This window comes from Dipodomys ordii, unplaced genomic scaffold (genome assembly GCF_000151885.1).
Source record: "Dipodomys ordii isolate 6190 unplaced genomic scaffold, Dord_2.0 Scaffold60, whole genome shotgun sequence".
Taxonomy (NCBI): domain Eukaryota; kingdom Metazoa; phylum Chordata; class Mammalia; order Rodentia; family Heteromyidae; genus Dipodomys; species Dipodomys ordii.
In genome coordinates this window covers 8,639,206-8,650,545 of record NW_012267276.1, presented here as the reverse complement: position 1 = coordinate 8,650,545, position 11,340 = coordinate 8,639,206, and the positions used below count along the sequence as shown (strand labels likewise).

The 11,340-nt window shown below is 42.8% G+C and overlaps 2 protein-coding genes across 2 annotated transcripts in view; one reads left to right on the top strand and one right to left on the bottom strand.

Annotated features, from left to right (window-relative positions):
• Nucleotides 1-486: 486 nt before the first annotated feature.
• On the bottom strand, nucleotides 487-2,869 carry LOC105989866 (centrin-4-like). The gene is made up of 3 exons (XM_013022113.1): nucleotides 2,778-2,869; nucleotides 1,252-1,392; nucleotides 487-624 (listed from the first exon to the last, which is right to left on the bottom strand). The coding sequence occupies exons 1-3, from the start codon at nucleotides 2,778-2,780 to the stop codon at nucleotides 487-489; spliced, it is 282 nt and encodes a 93-aa protein (XP_012877567.1). The 5' UTR covers nucleotides 2,781-2,869.
• A 217-nt stretch (nucleotides 2,870-3,086) lies between these two features.
• Nucleotides 3,087-11,340, top strand: part of Bbs12 (Bardet-Biedl syndrome 12) — a 30,409-nt gene continuing 22,155 nt past the window's right edge. The window contains exons 1-2 of the mRNA XM_013022112.1: nucleotides 3,087-3,175; nucleotides 3,702-3,818. The gene's annotated coding sequence lies outside the window, so the exon portion shown is untranslated. The remainder of the gene's footprint in view (nucleotides 3,176-3,701; nucleotides 3,819-11,340) is intronic.

The following is an 11,340-nucleotide window of genomic DNA, read 5'->3' as shown; positions in this document are numbered from 1 at the left end:
GGGAGGGGATGGTAGGGGGAAAACAATGGAGGGGGTAACAATGTTCAAGAGGAAGTGTACTCATTACCTCACTCATGTAACTGTAACCCTCTGTATAGTATCTTTACAATAAAAAAAAATATTTAAAAAAAGGAGCATAGGATGGTAAAGAATATGTGCCCTTATTTCAGGTCTGTAACCAAACATATAGGCTTCATGACTCCTTAGAAGAGTGCCTGGCAAAAACTGGGTTTCAGTATGCTTGTCAAATGTAAAGCTTCCAGATTCTTACCTTGTTCTCTCTATCCTTCCATATGGCCTCATTACTTATCTACTCCAGTCTTTTTATTACTGTTGTGACACTGACACCCTCCTTCATCTTAATCTCTATTCCTATCTAAACCCACCCATCCCTAAATACCTACTTCCATTTATTCCATGAAACCTCCCATTGCTCCAGTCCCCAAGAGGAGAGGCTACTGATTGTTATTTCTTTGAGAAATAAAATCACCATACCATTTTTACACTCATAACAGCAAGAAAATCTTCAAAACTAATGGTGCCAGTTCCTTCGGTGTCAATTTCAGCTATCATATGTTTAATTTCTTCTTTCTTTGGCTCAAATCCCAAGGCCCGCATTGCAATCTGAAATCAGAAGGAAATGTATATGGCATGATCTCATCCTGAGCCTTTTACTTACTCATTTACTTTTATTTTTTTATTCTGGTCCTAGGGCTTGAACTCAAAACATGGGTGCTGATCCTGAGCTTCTTTTGCTTAAGGCCAGAGTTCTACCACTTGAGCCATAGCTGTCACTTCTGGGTTTTTTCTATAGTTTATTGGAGATAAGAGTGTCAGGGGACTTTAGCCTCCTGAGTAATTACAGGTGTGAGCCACCAAGACATGGCTTACTTTACTTTTTAACAAAGATTGAGCTACAAACCTAGAAAATAAGGTTAGCAGGCCAAGGTTCCAGTCCTGCCATGCCATGGAGTATATCATGTTATACCCAGAGCTTTTACCTACACATATATACATTCAAATGTTTAACAAGACATTGTTTTCTTAATGCATGACAAATGCATGTATTGAAGAGACTTTATATAATCTTTAGAAAGACTATTAGACTTAAAAAATCCCACAAACTCAGGTGGAGGGTATAGTTCAGTGGTAGAACTCAGGCCAAAGGCCATGAATTTGATTCCCCAAAACAATCCCACAGAATATAACATAGCTTTTTAGATGCCTTAGAATCAGAAATGATTTCAGAACCTTTAATTCTTTCACATCTATGGTTCCAGAGCCATCAACATCAAATAAATCAAAAGCCTCTTTAATTTCTTGCTTTTGAGTTTCATTCAATTCAACTTTTGCAGCTTTCTTCTTCCATTGGCCTGAACTTGTACAGCATGCCTGTAATGGACACACATGTGGGTGAAAGAGAACCATACAATGAAAATAGTGGACTCATGAAATCTAATAAACACTGAAGTATCCTATTTCTTATTATAGAATCACCTCAACAGTTTCTCCCTATTCCTTTTGTTAATAGTTGTTCTTTTATTAATACCATGATGGTATTAATACCACTTATTCCTGGAAATGTGTGCCTTTTAGGCACTGTGTCTGGGAAGCAGAGTGAAGGAGGGCAGCAATTCAAGGAAAAGCTAAAACAGGCCAAAACAAAAAAAAAAAAAAACAAGACTCCATCTCAAAGAACAAGTTGGGTATGATGGTATGATGGCTCATACCTGTAAACCCAGCCACAGCAAAGGCAGAGGTAGCAGGATCCAGGTTCAAGGTCACTTAGCAAAAGTGAATCACTCTATTGGAGAAATAACTAAAGCAAAACAGGGACTAGGTGTGGCTAAAGGAGTAACATACAGCATGTACTAGACTCTGAGTTCAAAAAGTACTGCCTTGTGATAGGGAGAAAAGCAAAGGGTCATGTCTTAGTATATGGATGGTGTTGAGTCAGGATGGAATTAGCCTTACTCAGAATACATTTACAAAGCACTCCTTTAAGGAACATTTGCGTTCATATATGCCTGTGTGTTTCACAATATTTATTTAGTTGAGGGGGGGGGTGCTTGATTGGAACACAGAAGCCTCTTCTAGCACGCTATTTCACTTTTAGGTGGAACTCCAGGGTAAGAGTATGGATTGAGCCAATACTCAAAATCCACCGCATACGTAGAGGATGGAAGCCCTTTCGTGGTTATCTGCTATTTTTGGCCAGCAAGCCCACCGGGCTCTTCAGCTTCTTCTGCAGACTGCTCCTGGGTGTCTGGTCTCCAGCTTCATCCCGGACATGGCCTGAATCCTCGCCTCCCCATCGGGGAAGGGGCTCCGCGGGCCCAACAACTCTGGAGTGTTTGCTTATCCTGTGCCGGGGCTTGAACTCAGAGCCTGGGCGATGGGGTCTGAACTCGGGGGCTGGGCGCTCCACTACTTGAGCCACAGCTCCTCTTCTGGATTTTTGCTAGTTAGAAATAAGAGTCTCGCAGATTTTCCTGCCTGGGCTGGCTCTTAACTGCGATCCTCAGCTCTCAGCCTCGTGAATAGCCAGGATGACAGGCGTGAGCACGGGCTCGGGGCATTTTATTCCAATTCCATTCCCTTCTGGTTGAAGAGCTGAACCACGGCAGTGGGGGAGCGGGGAAAATGGAAACCCACTCTGTCTTCACCTGAAATAACGCTCCAGGAATCTTAAGACTGTTTGATGAACTAAATATGCCCTTCCCTGGTCTGGAGAACGCCTGGGGAACACCTGGGCCCCGCTCCCAGCGCCCACTCACCATGTCGCCCGCCGGCGCGCCCGGCCCAAGGCTTCCCGCCCACCGTGCCCGCAACCGTGGCGTCCACCGCTCGCTGGCGTTGCTAAGGCCGCTTCGCCGCCGCCAGCGACGCAGCTCCGCCCACTCGAAGCTGCGTGAAGACTGACGGCCATATCGTCCAATAGGAACCAAGAATGGCAATCTCCCCGCCCCCCGTGTACTCTACCAATAACGTAGCTCCTCTGCCGTTCTCAGCCCACCGGTTAGTGGAAATTTCTTCCCAAGTTGGGTTTCTTACTATCCGAGATGCCGGCGACGCGCCCACTTGCGCATGCGTGAAGTGGGTTTCGGGTGCAGAGACCCGCGCGAGCTGGGAGAGCTGCGAGCTCGAGCCCACCCTAGCGGGGGAGAGCGGCAAGGTTAGTAGCGAGGGGCCCTGATGCTCTTCGGCCCCCGGCCTCTCCCCTACTGGGGGCGGGGGTCCCGGCCAGGAGACCCGGGGGCGCGGGCCGAAGGCGGCGGGGCCGTGGTCTGTGCGCCCCAGCTTCCAGTCGCGGCCGCCGCGTGTGCGCCTGCAGCCGGGATCGTGGGGCCGCGGCCGTGCAGGACGTGACCGGACGCCACAGCCCGGGACGTCCCGGACACCCCACCCCCGGGACGCCCCCCAGACACACCAACCCCGGTACACCCCAACCTTAAGATGCTACAACCCCTGATGTCCCCACCCAGGATGCTCCAGACACCCTAACTCAGGATGCCCCAACTCGGTATGCCCAGCTCCAGAAACCCCAACTCTAGGACCCCCTCGGACGTTCCCCTGGCTCTGTCCCAGATTTGACCTTTCTTCAAACCATTTCAAGTGTCTAACCATTGGTACTCTTTAAATATATTTTTTTTCACACGTAGACTTCAGTGCTAACCGAACAAATTAATTTGATTCAACAGTGCTTACCAAAAATCATCTTAATTTGGATACAGTAGCCTGATAACACATGACTCAGAAACAGCCAGAATTTTGATGTTTTTAAAACCTACATGGACTGAACAGTCTTTCCAACCTCAGTAAGTGCTACATTACATATAATAATGAATTCTGATTCACTTCAGAACTTGCTGGAGAAGGTAACTTTGAAAAAAAAAAAAAAGAAAAGCTAAAAGAAATTGGTTTTCCATTATCAGATGAACCAACACTTTAAATGTACGATCTTTAAAATATGCCAAGGAGGGGTTAGCTCCACTTGTTGAGCTCCTCTCTAAGGACAGCCAAATGCCAGTAAATGTTAGCATCTCTCATTTAGTTTACTTGTTAAAAGTCCTTAGGAAACAAATGTAAAAAGATTCAGAAGGGAGAACCAATGTAAGATAAGAACTGTTTGGCTACGTTAGCTACAGATAAACAGGTTTTGTTATTATAAATACTACAACCTAATTAATATATCAACCCTACAGGTCCTGCTTGTTAAGCATTCTAAATGAACTTAAGCTCATAATGAACTTAAGAATATAGGGTTTGGGGAAGTGGCGCTGTAGCTCAAGTGGTAGAGTGCTTGCCTTGAGCTGGAGAGCTGAGGGATAGTGCCCAGGCCCAGAGTTCAAGCCCCACGACCGACAAAAAAAAAAAACACAAAAGAAAGAATCTTCTATAGCACAAAAAAACCCACCAACTTTGTAAAAAAAAAAAAAAAAACAACAACCTCAGAACAAATAACTGAAAGTAAATATATAGTGGTTTATCCCTCCTTGCAGGTTCCCTTGGTGGAATTTTTAAGAGTTATCTCCACTGAAGGAAAAGTGGAGAAAGAACAGAGATTTCCCTTCACTTGCTAATTCTGAATTGCCTTTAACTGAAAATGGCTTTCTTTGCATCAAGTGAGGCATATGTCAGGGTCACTGGCTTTACTTAGTATCTGCCATCTTGTACAAAGTGGAGAAACTACTAAAACACAGCAGACTCTGGAAAATTGTCTGGTAGTGCTATAGAGTATTACTTAGACTTGGTGACTGCTCAGTAGCTGGTTTAAATATCATTGCTGACTTGAATCAGTATCCTTCATTTAGTATTCCAATCAGATGGTTCAGATAATCGCTAAAGAATATATTTTTGAAGGATCAAATCATAATTCTCATACAGATATTAAGTGCACATGTGTCTGAGGTTTTATTGAGATGATGCCACCATCATCTCAATGGATTTGCAACCACTGGTCAGTATCTACAGAGCAATATCATTTATTCCATATGGAAAAATGGTTTTCCTATGGAGAATTATTTGTATTATTGTACATTTTACAAGTCAGTAAATAAAATAGCACAAAGACTAAAGTCACAGAGCCTCACAGAGCCAGACCCAGGGGAAGAGTATGTTGAGAGAAGAAAACCCAGAGATCCTTTGTCCTTTTCAGCCACATGCCTTTCACATTTTTATCCTGGTACAAAAAATTAAATTTCCAAACAGGGACTGGTCGCTTACTCCTGTAAGCCCAGCTTAGGAGACTGAAATCAGAGGATCCTGTTTTGAAAGCAGCCTGGGCAGAACAGTCTGAGTGACTCCTTTCTCCAATTAACCAGCAAAGAAGCTGGAAGTAGAGGTTTGACTCAAACACTAGAACTCTAGCCTTAAGCTAAATAGCTAAGGGAATGCACAAGGCTGGAGGTTCAAATCCCAGTATTGGCTGGCACACACACATACATACATACATACATACACACATACACATACACACACATACACAGCTTAAATTTCCTTCTGAGTGAAATGATAGCTTTGGAATGATGAGTAATGGTATCTCTTTAATTCCAATATTCTGTTAGTCCTAATCCTGGCTTGATGTGTGCATAAAATTCATGACATCTTTGCTGGGTATTTCAGAGCTGTTGGGGTTATTTGTAATGAGTTTAAATCAAGTATAGCCGAAACTGCATCCTGATGTACTGCCTCCCTTCTAGCTCTTTTTAGGGTGTGTGTGTGTTATGCATATATGTAAATAAAAGCCGTATGTGTGAGCAAAGATATTCTAAGTATTTTTTTTACCAAGTGCTACCCACAGAAAGTATTAGTAACTTGGTGAATAGGAAAAGCCAGGCAAATATTGAGGGGACTGACCAAACTTTGGGAAGCGATGAATCAAGACAATTCTAATTCTTATGAATTCCTCCCTGGAGAGCAACTACAGCTGATTTTTTAAAGTGTTTTGTGATTGTGGAGGTTGCCGTATAGTAAGTAGTGTCAGTGTAGAACAATTTTCTGGGTGGTCTTGGGTTGGGTGGTCTTGGGCTGATTCAGCACTCTGTTTCTTCTTTGTAGTTCTCAATAATCATTTGAGGTGCCCCCAGTCACACTCACTCACTGGTAAGAACACCTGCCTTGTAACCTTGTAAGCACAACCCTGAGTTCAAACCTCAACATTGCCTAAAAGAAAATGGTGGAGGAAGAGGGATAGGAGGAAGGGGAGGGGAAGGAGGAAGAGGAGGGGGAGAGAAGGAGAAGGAATAATCACTGTAGGATGTGTGGGGATGTTGCATCCTGGGACAGGAAGACCCTGGCTGGAAAAGTTGAGTTCTCTTCTGCCTCTCCCCTCCCCTTCTTCCCCAAAGCAGAATGTCCACAACACTCCAGCCTAGGCAATCATGCAACTGGGGGTCACATGACAAATCTAGGGTGGGCTGCTTTGATTGGCCGCTCAGATGTGGTACAAATTGGGCACAGTACAGACTCCATGTATGCAGGGTGTTTTCACAATGAATCCTAGGCTCTTGATGTCCTTGGCTGCCTAGTAGTAATAATGCACAGCATGTGACTGGGGGGGTGTGCATGATTCACTCACCAGGCTCAGACAGCAGAGTGATCTGCTTCACTGATGCTATAGCTGACAGGGGCCAATATTAAGTAGCAGAGAATAGGAAGAAACAGAAAAGCACTTCTTTTCTTTTACTTTATTTATTCTTCTATTAGACTTTAGACTACAGAGATGGAAAGGAAGGTCAGAAGCTCCTTAGCTGTGTAATTAACCAATACATATTTGTTGAATAATTGAACCACCTTTTCCTTGCTGTAAACACAGATCTCATGTAACCTTCAAAGTTTGGCCATTGGGCATCAGTGGCTCACACCTGTAATCCCAGAAAATCAGGAGCTGAGATTTGAGAATCATAGTTTGAAACCAGCCAAGGAAGGAAAGTCCTATAAGACTCTTATTTCCAATTAAACAGCAAAAAGCCAGAAGTGGGGCACCAGACTTGAATGAAAGACTAAGGGACAGCATCTAGGCCCTGTGTTCAAGCCCCAGAACATGCACAGAGAGAGAGAGAGAGAGAGAGAGAGAGAGAGCTCTCAGTATATTGATTCTAAAACATCTACTCTATTTGAAGGTATGAAGAATGGCTGTCTGTGGCTGATAACTTTTGTAGATATTATCAAGCAAAACCTAGCTTAGTTCAGAAATCAATAATCATGACTTTTTAATTAAATTTGATTATCCTCATCTGAATGATTTCATTTCAGCTAAAAGGGGAACTCTTGATGGTAAAACATAAAAACAATCACATTTCTTTGTTTTGATCTTCCTTTTCTTTCATCCTATTCATTTTGCTAGAAGCAAAGACTAAAATGACTGGGCAGCATTGTGGATGGTTTCTGGTAATAATACACCTACATAAGGAGCTACAGGAAGACTGGAGTCCATACCTGGTGTCCTGGATAGGGTAGGACTTGATGAGTCATATAAGAATCTAAAACTAAGACAGGCACCCATGGCTAATGCCTATAGTCCTAGCTCCTCAGGAGGCTGAGATCTGAAGATCCCTGTTCCCAGTTCCTAGGCAGGAAAGTCCACAAGACTCTGATCTCCAATTAACCACCTAAAAAGCTTCAAGTGGTAGAGTGGTAGCCTTGAGGAAAAAACAAACAAGCAAACAAAAACATCAAGGACAGCTCTCAGGCCCTGAGTTCAAGCCCAGGACTGGTACCAAAAAAAAAAATCTAAGACTATATTACTGAATGTGGAAGATTCACATCCAAATACATTTCTTGCAGCAATAACATAAGATATGCAACCAAGAGACAAATCAAAGGCCCAGTTTTACAATCTAAACACATTTTATCTATATAGATAGATGTGCCCTTATTGAGAAGTAGTTATAAGCCAGGAACAGGAGGTGGATGTGGAGACTGGATAGTGAGAAAAGAGAACTAACTGATGAACACCTCTAATGTAGTTACCAATTTATTCATCTTATCACTGAAATAACCCAAGGAGCACTCACCACTCATAGTCATTTACATAGGAAGAAAGTGATATTCCTACTCAGGAGGCTGAGTTCTGAGAATCACGGTTTAAAGCCAAGCCAGGGAAGAAAGTTTGTAGAACTTTTATCTCCAATAAACTACCAAAAGCCAGAGATAGAGCTGTGGCTCAAGTGGTAGAACACTAGCCTGTGAGCAAAAGAAGCTCAGGGACAGCATCCAGGCCAGTTCCAGGACTGGCACATATTTTAAAAAAAGTGAAATTCAAGTAGTAAGTAGCAGAACCAAATGCAACCAAGTTAAGCCTGAACTCAAAGCTAAAAGGACAGATCATAAGATGTTTCCAGTTAGCCTTGATCTACAGTGAGGACCTCAAACTGAATCCCAAACCTGTAAGTACCCTGACATTTCAAAATCAGAGCTGCTACAACCTGGAGCCTTCCACCTTCCCCAAACCTTAAAGTAATAAAGTTCTTCTTTCCATTTCCATGCTTGCTTCACCTTTGCTGACCCCAACTGATGGACTGAGCCAGAGAAGTGTTTAACTTCGGCAGGAAGGCAGGAAGGAAGGAAGGAAGGAAAGGTAGGAAGGAAGAAAAAAAAGTACTAGTCACTCATGGCTCATGCTTAAAATCTTCTAGCTACTCAGAAAGCTGAGATTTGGAGGATCTCAATTCAAAGTCAGCCCTGGCCAAACAAGTCTGCCAGAATACATGCCCAATTAGCCAGCAGATAACTGGGCTGCAGGAATGGCTCAAATGGTAGAGTGCTAGCCATGAACAAGGAAGCAAAGTAAGAGCAGAAGACCCTGAGTTCACTGGTACACACACAAAAATGTGGTATGTATTTTCTGTGTGTGTGTTTTCAAAGGTCTGAGATCCTTTTTGATATAGCTCCTAGGAAATGGAAATTAAGGTATGGCCATCATCAGAAAAACAATTTGATACCTATGAATGTCCAAATGTTCATCTGTGATATAGCACCCCCCTCCACCAAAAGGCGGAAATTCTAGTGACTTCTTTTCATGACAAAGGTGATTTTTTAAAAAATCTCATTCGACGTCGCTAGTGTTTTTACAATTGTATTTGACTATGAAAAAAACAAATGCTAAGAAAATCCAGATTTGGAGATTAAAGAATAAAGCTGTAAGGTAGAAGGAGCTAGAAAGGTGCTCAACTCCGCCATGTTGACTCCTCCATAGACACTTCCTTCACCTTGGGTAATGCGGGGAGCCTGCCTAGCACCGAGCTACCTGGACAGGACCTGAGAGCCATATATACATATGGAATTGCTCACAAGTAAACTACTCATTTTAATTAGTAGATATTGTTCCAGTTCCTGCTAGGTAAGAGAGCCATCACATTACGATGAGAAAAAATCAAAAGGCACAGATTGATGACAGACTTGGAAAGAGGAGGAAGCAGAGGTAGCAAAGGAAAAATGGCTTCATTATGACACACAGATGTAAAGTTCCCTAGTTCAGAAAAATACAGTATTTCTTTATAATACGTAAAGGGATTGTTTGGTATTTTACATTACATTTACAGAGGTTTTGACCTCCCAAAGAAAATTTTCTGACTAAAAGGGGTTTTCCTTCACCGTTCAGTTCTGTCTCTGCAGGATCCTACAGTGACTGAGTTTACCTGTACTTGCTTGGTCCCCCAGACAGTTACCATGGAAACAAGAACACCACTGGGCCCAGTGGCTTCCTTGTGCCATGCAGCAAGAGCATGACTGGGCTGTCCCAGAACCTAGCCAGGAAAAGTTTTACCTGGTAAGTAAGAGTTTCCAGGAAAATGGTGACACATTACAAAAATGAAAATAGATTGTTTAATTTGCTCCAAAAAAAAACCCCTTGATTCACAGACTGTCTACATGACTGAAACATGAGAAATCACCTCTCTCTAATACCTTTTTCTTGATTCATATACAAGTACCTCAGGGGGTATTTACAAGGCTGGGCATGCCTTATAAGCTACTCTTGGCTCACGCCTATGAGAGATCATAGTTCAAAGCCAGTCCCAGGCACCAAAAATATGGAAGTAGAACTGTGGTTTAAGTGGTAGAATGCTAGCCTTGAGCAAAAAAGCTCAGGCACAGAGCTCAGGCCCTGAGTTCAAGCCCCATGAAATGCATGTGCATGTGTGCATGTACACGTGCACACACACACACTTCAACATTAGCAGAAGCAGATTCTGAAGTCCTGAAGAAGTGAGAAAGCAGAATGCTAGCCGGGGAAGATGGGACAGAAGAGTAATGAGGGGGCTTTTCATGAACAGAAATAATTAGATAGCAAGGAACTGGGTTGAAGAATAATACCATTTCTTCACGTTTATTCCCCAATTGTTCTAATAAGATAGTGTTTGTTTTGATCTTTCCTTAAAACCTTCACTAGTGAAATGTCAAGCAATCAAAATAAGCATAAATCAAACTTTATATCTTCATTTACCCAACTTGAGACGAGCCCACAACGCCCCCTAGTGGGCTAGCATCCCTGCTCCAGCCTTCTGGGCCCAACCCAACTACTAAGCGAGAGGTAAAATGAGGCCTGTGAACTCTCCATGAAGATGAGATTTTAATTCAATACTGTTAGAATTATACTCTACATTTCATTGAACAAATGACCTATTTTAAAATGAAAATGCATCAAAATAAGCCATCACCAAGAAAGCAGAGAAAAATTATTTCAGTGAAAAATATCATCTATGAAATAGCAAATGACTTTATCACTGTGAAGAATTACCCTCTGATTTTCAAAGTATCTATCCATACTACCTTTCCTTGCCCACATTACAAAGACTTACATATATCCCTTTATTTAAAAAAAAAACTAGTTGTACAAAGATGTTTCAACATGCCAATGTGTGAGTACAATGCATCTCCTTCCTTCCTTCCTTCCTTCCTTCCTTCCTTCCTTCCTTCTTTCATCCATCCTGCCCTTCTTTCTTTCGTGTTGGTCTTAGGGCTTTCACTCAAGGCCTGGGTGCTGTCCCTGAGCTTTTTTCCCTCAAGGCTAGTGCTCTACCACTTGAACCACAGCTCTACTTCTGGATTTTTTGCTGGTTACTTAGCAAAAAATCTCACAGACTTTCCTGCTGGAGTGGCTTCAGGAGCTGGTAGTCCTCAGATCTCAGCCTCCTGAGTAGCCAGGATTACAAGTATGAGTCACCAGTGACTGGCTTTAAATATATACCTTTAAAAAAAAGTTGTACGAGGGGCCAGGAAGGTGGCTCTGTGGTAGAGCACTTGCCTTGCATGCATGAGGCCCTGGGTTCGATTCCTCAGCACCACATAAGCAGAAAAAAAAAAGCCGGAAGTGGTGCTGTGGCTCAAGTGGTAGAG

Coding starts and splice junctions, on each gene's coding strand:
- LOC105989866 (XM_013022113.1), bottom strand. Junction 625..1,251: donor TAGATGTGAAAGAATTAAAG/GTTCTGAAATCA, acceptor TTCTGATTTCAG/ATTGCAATGCGGGCCTTGGG.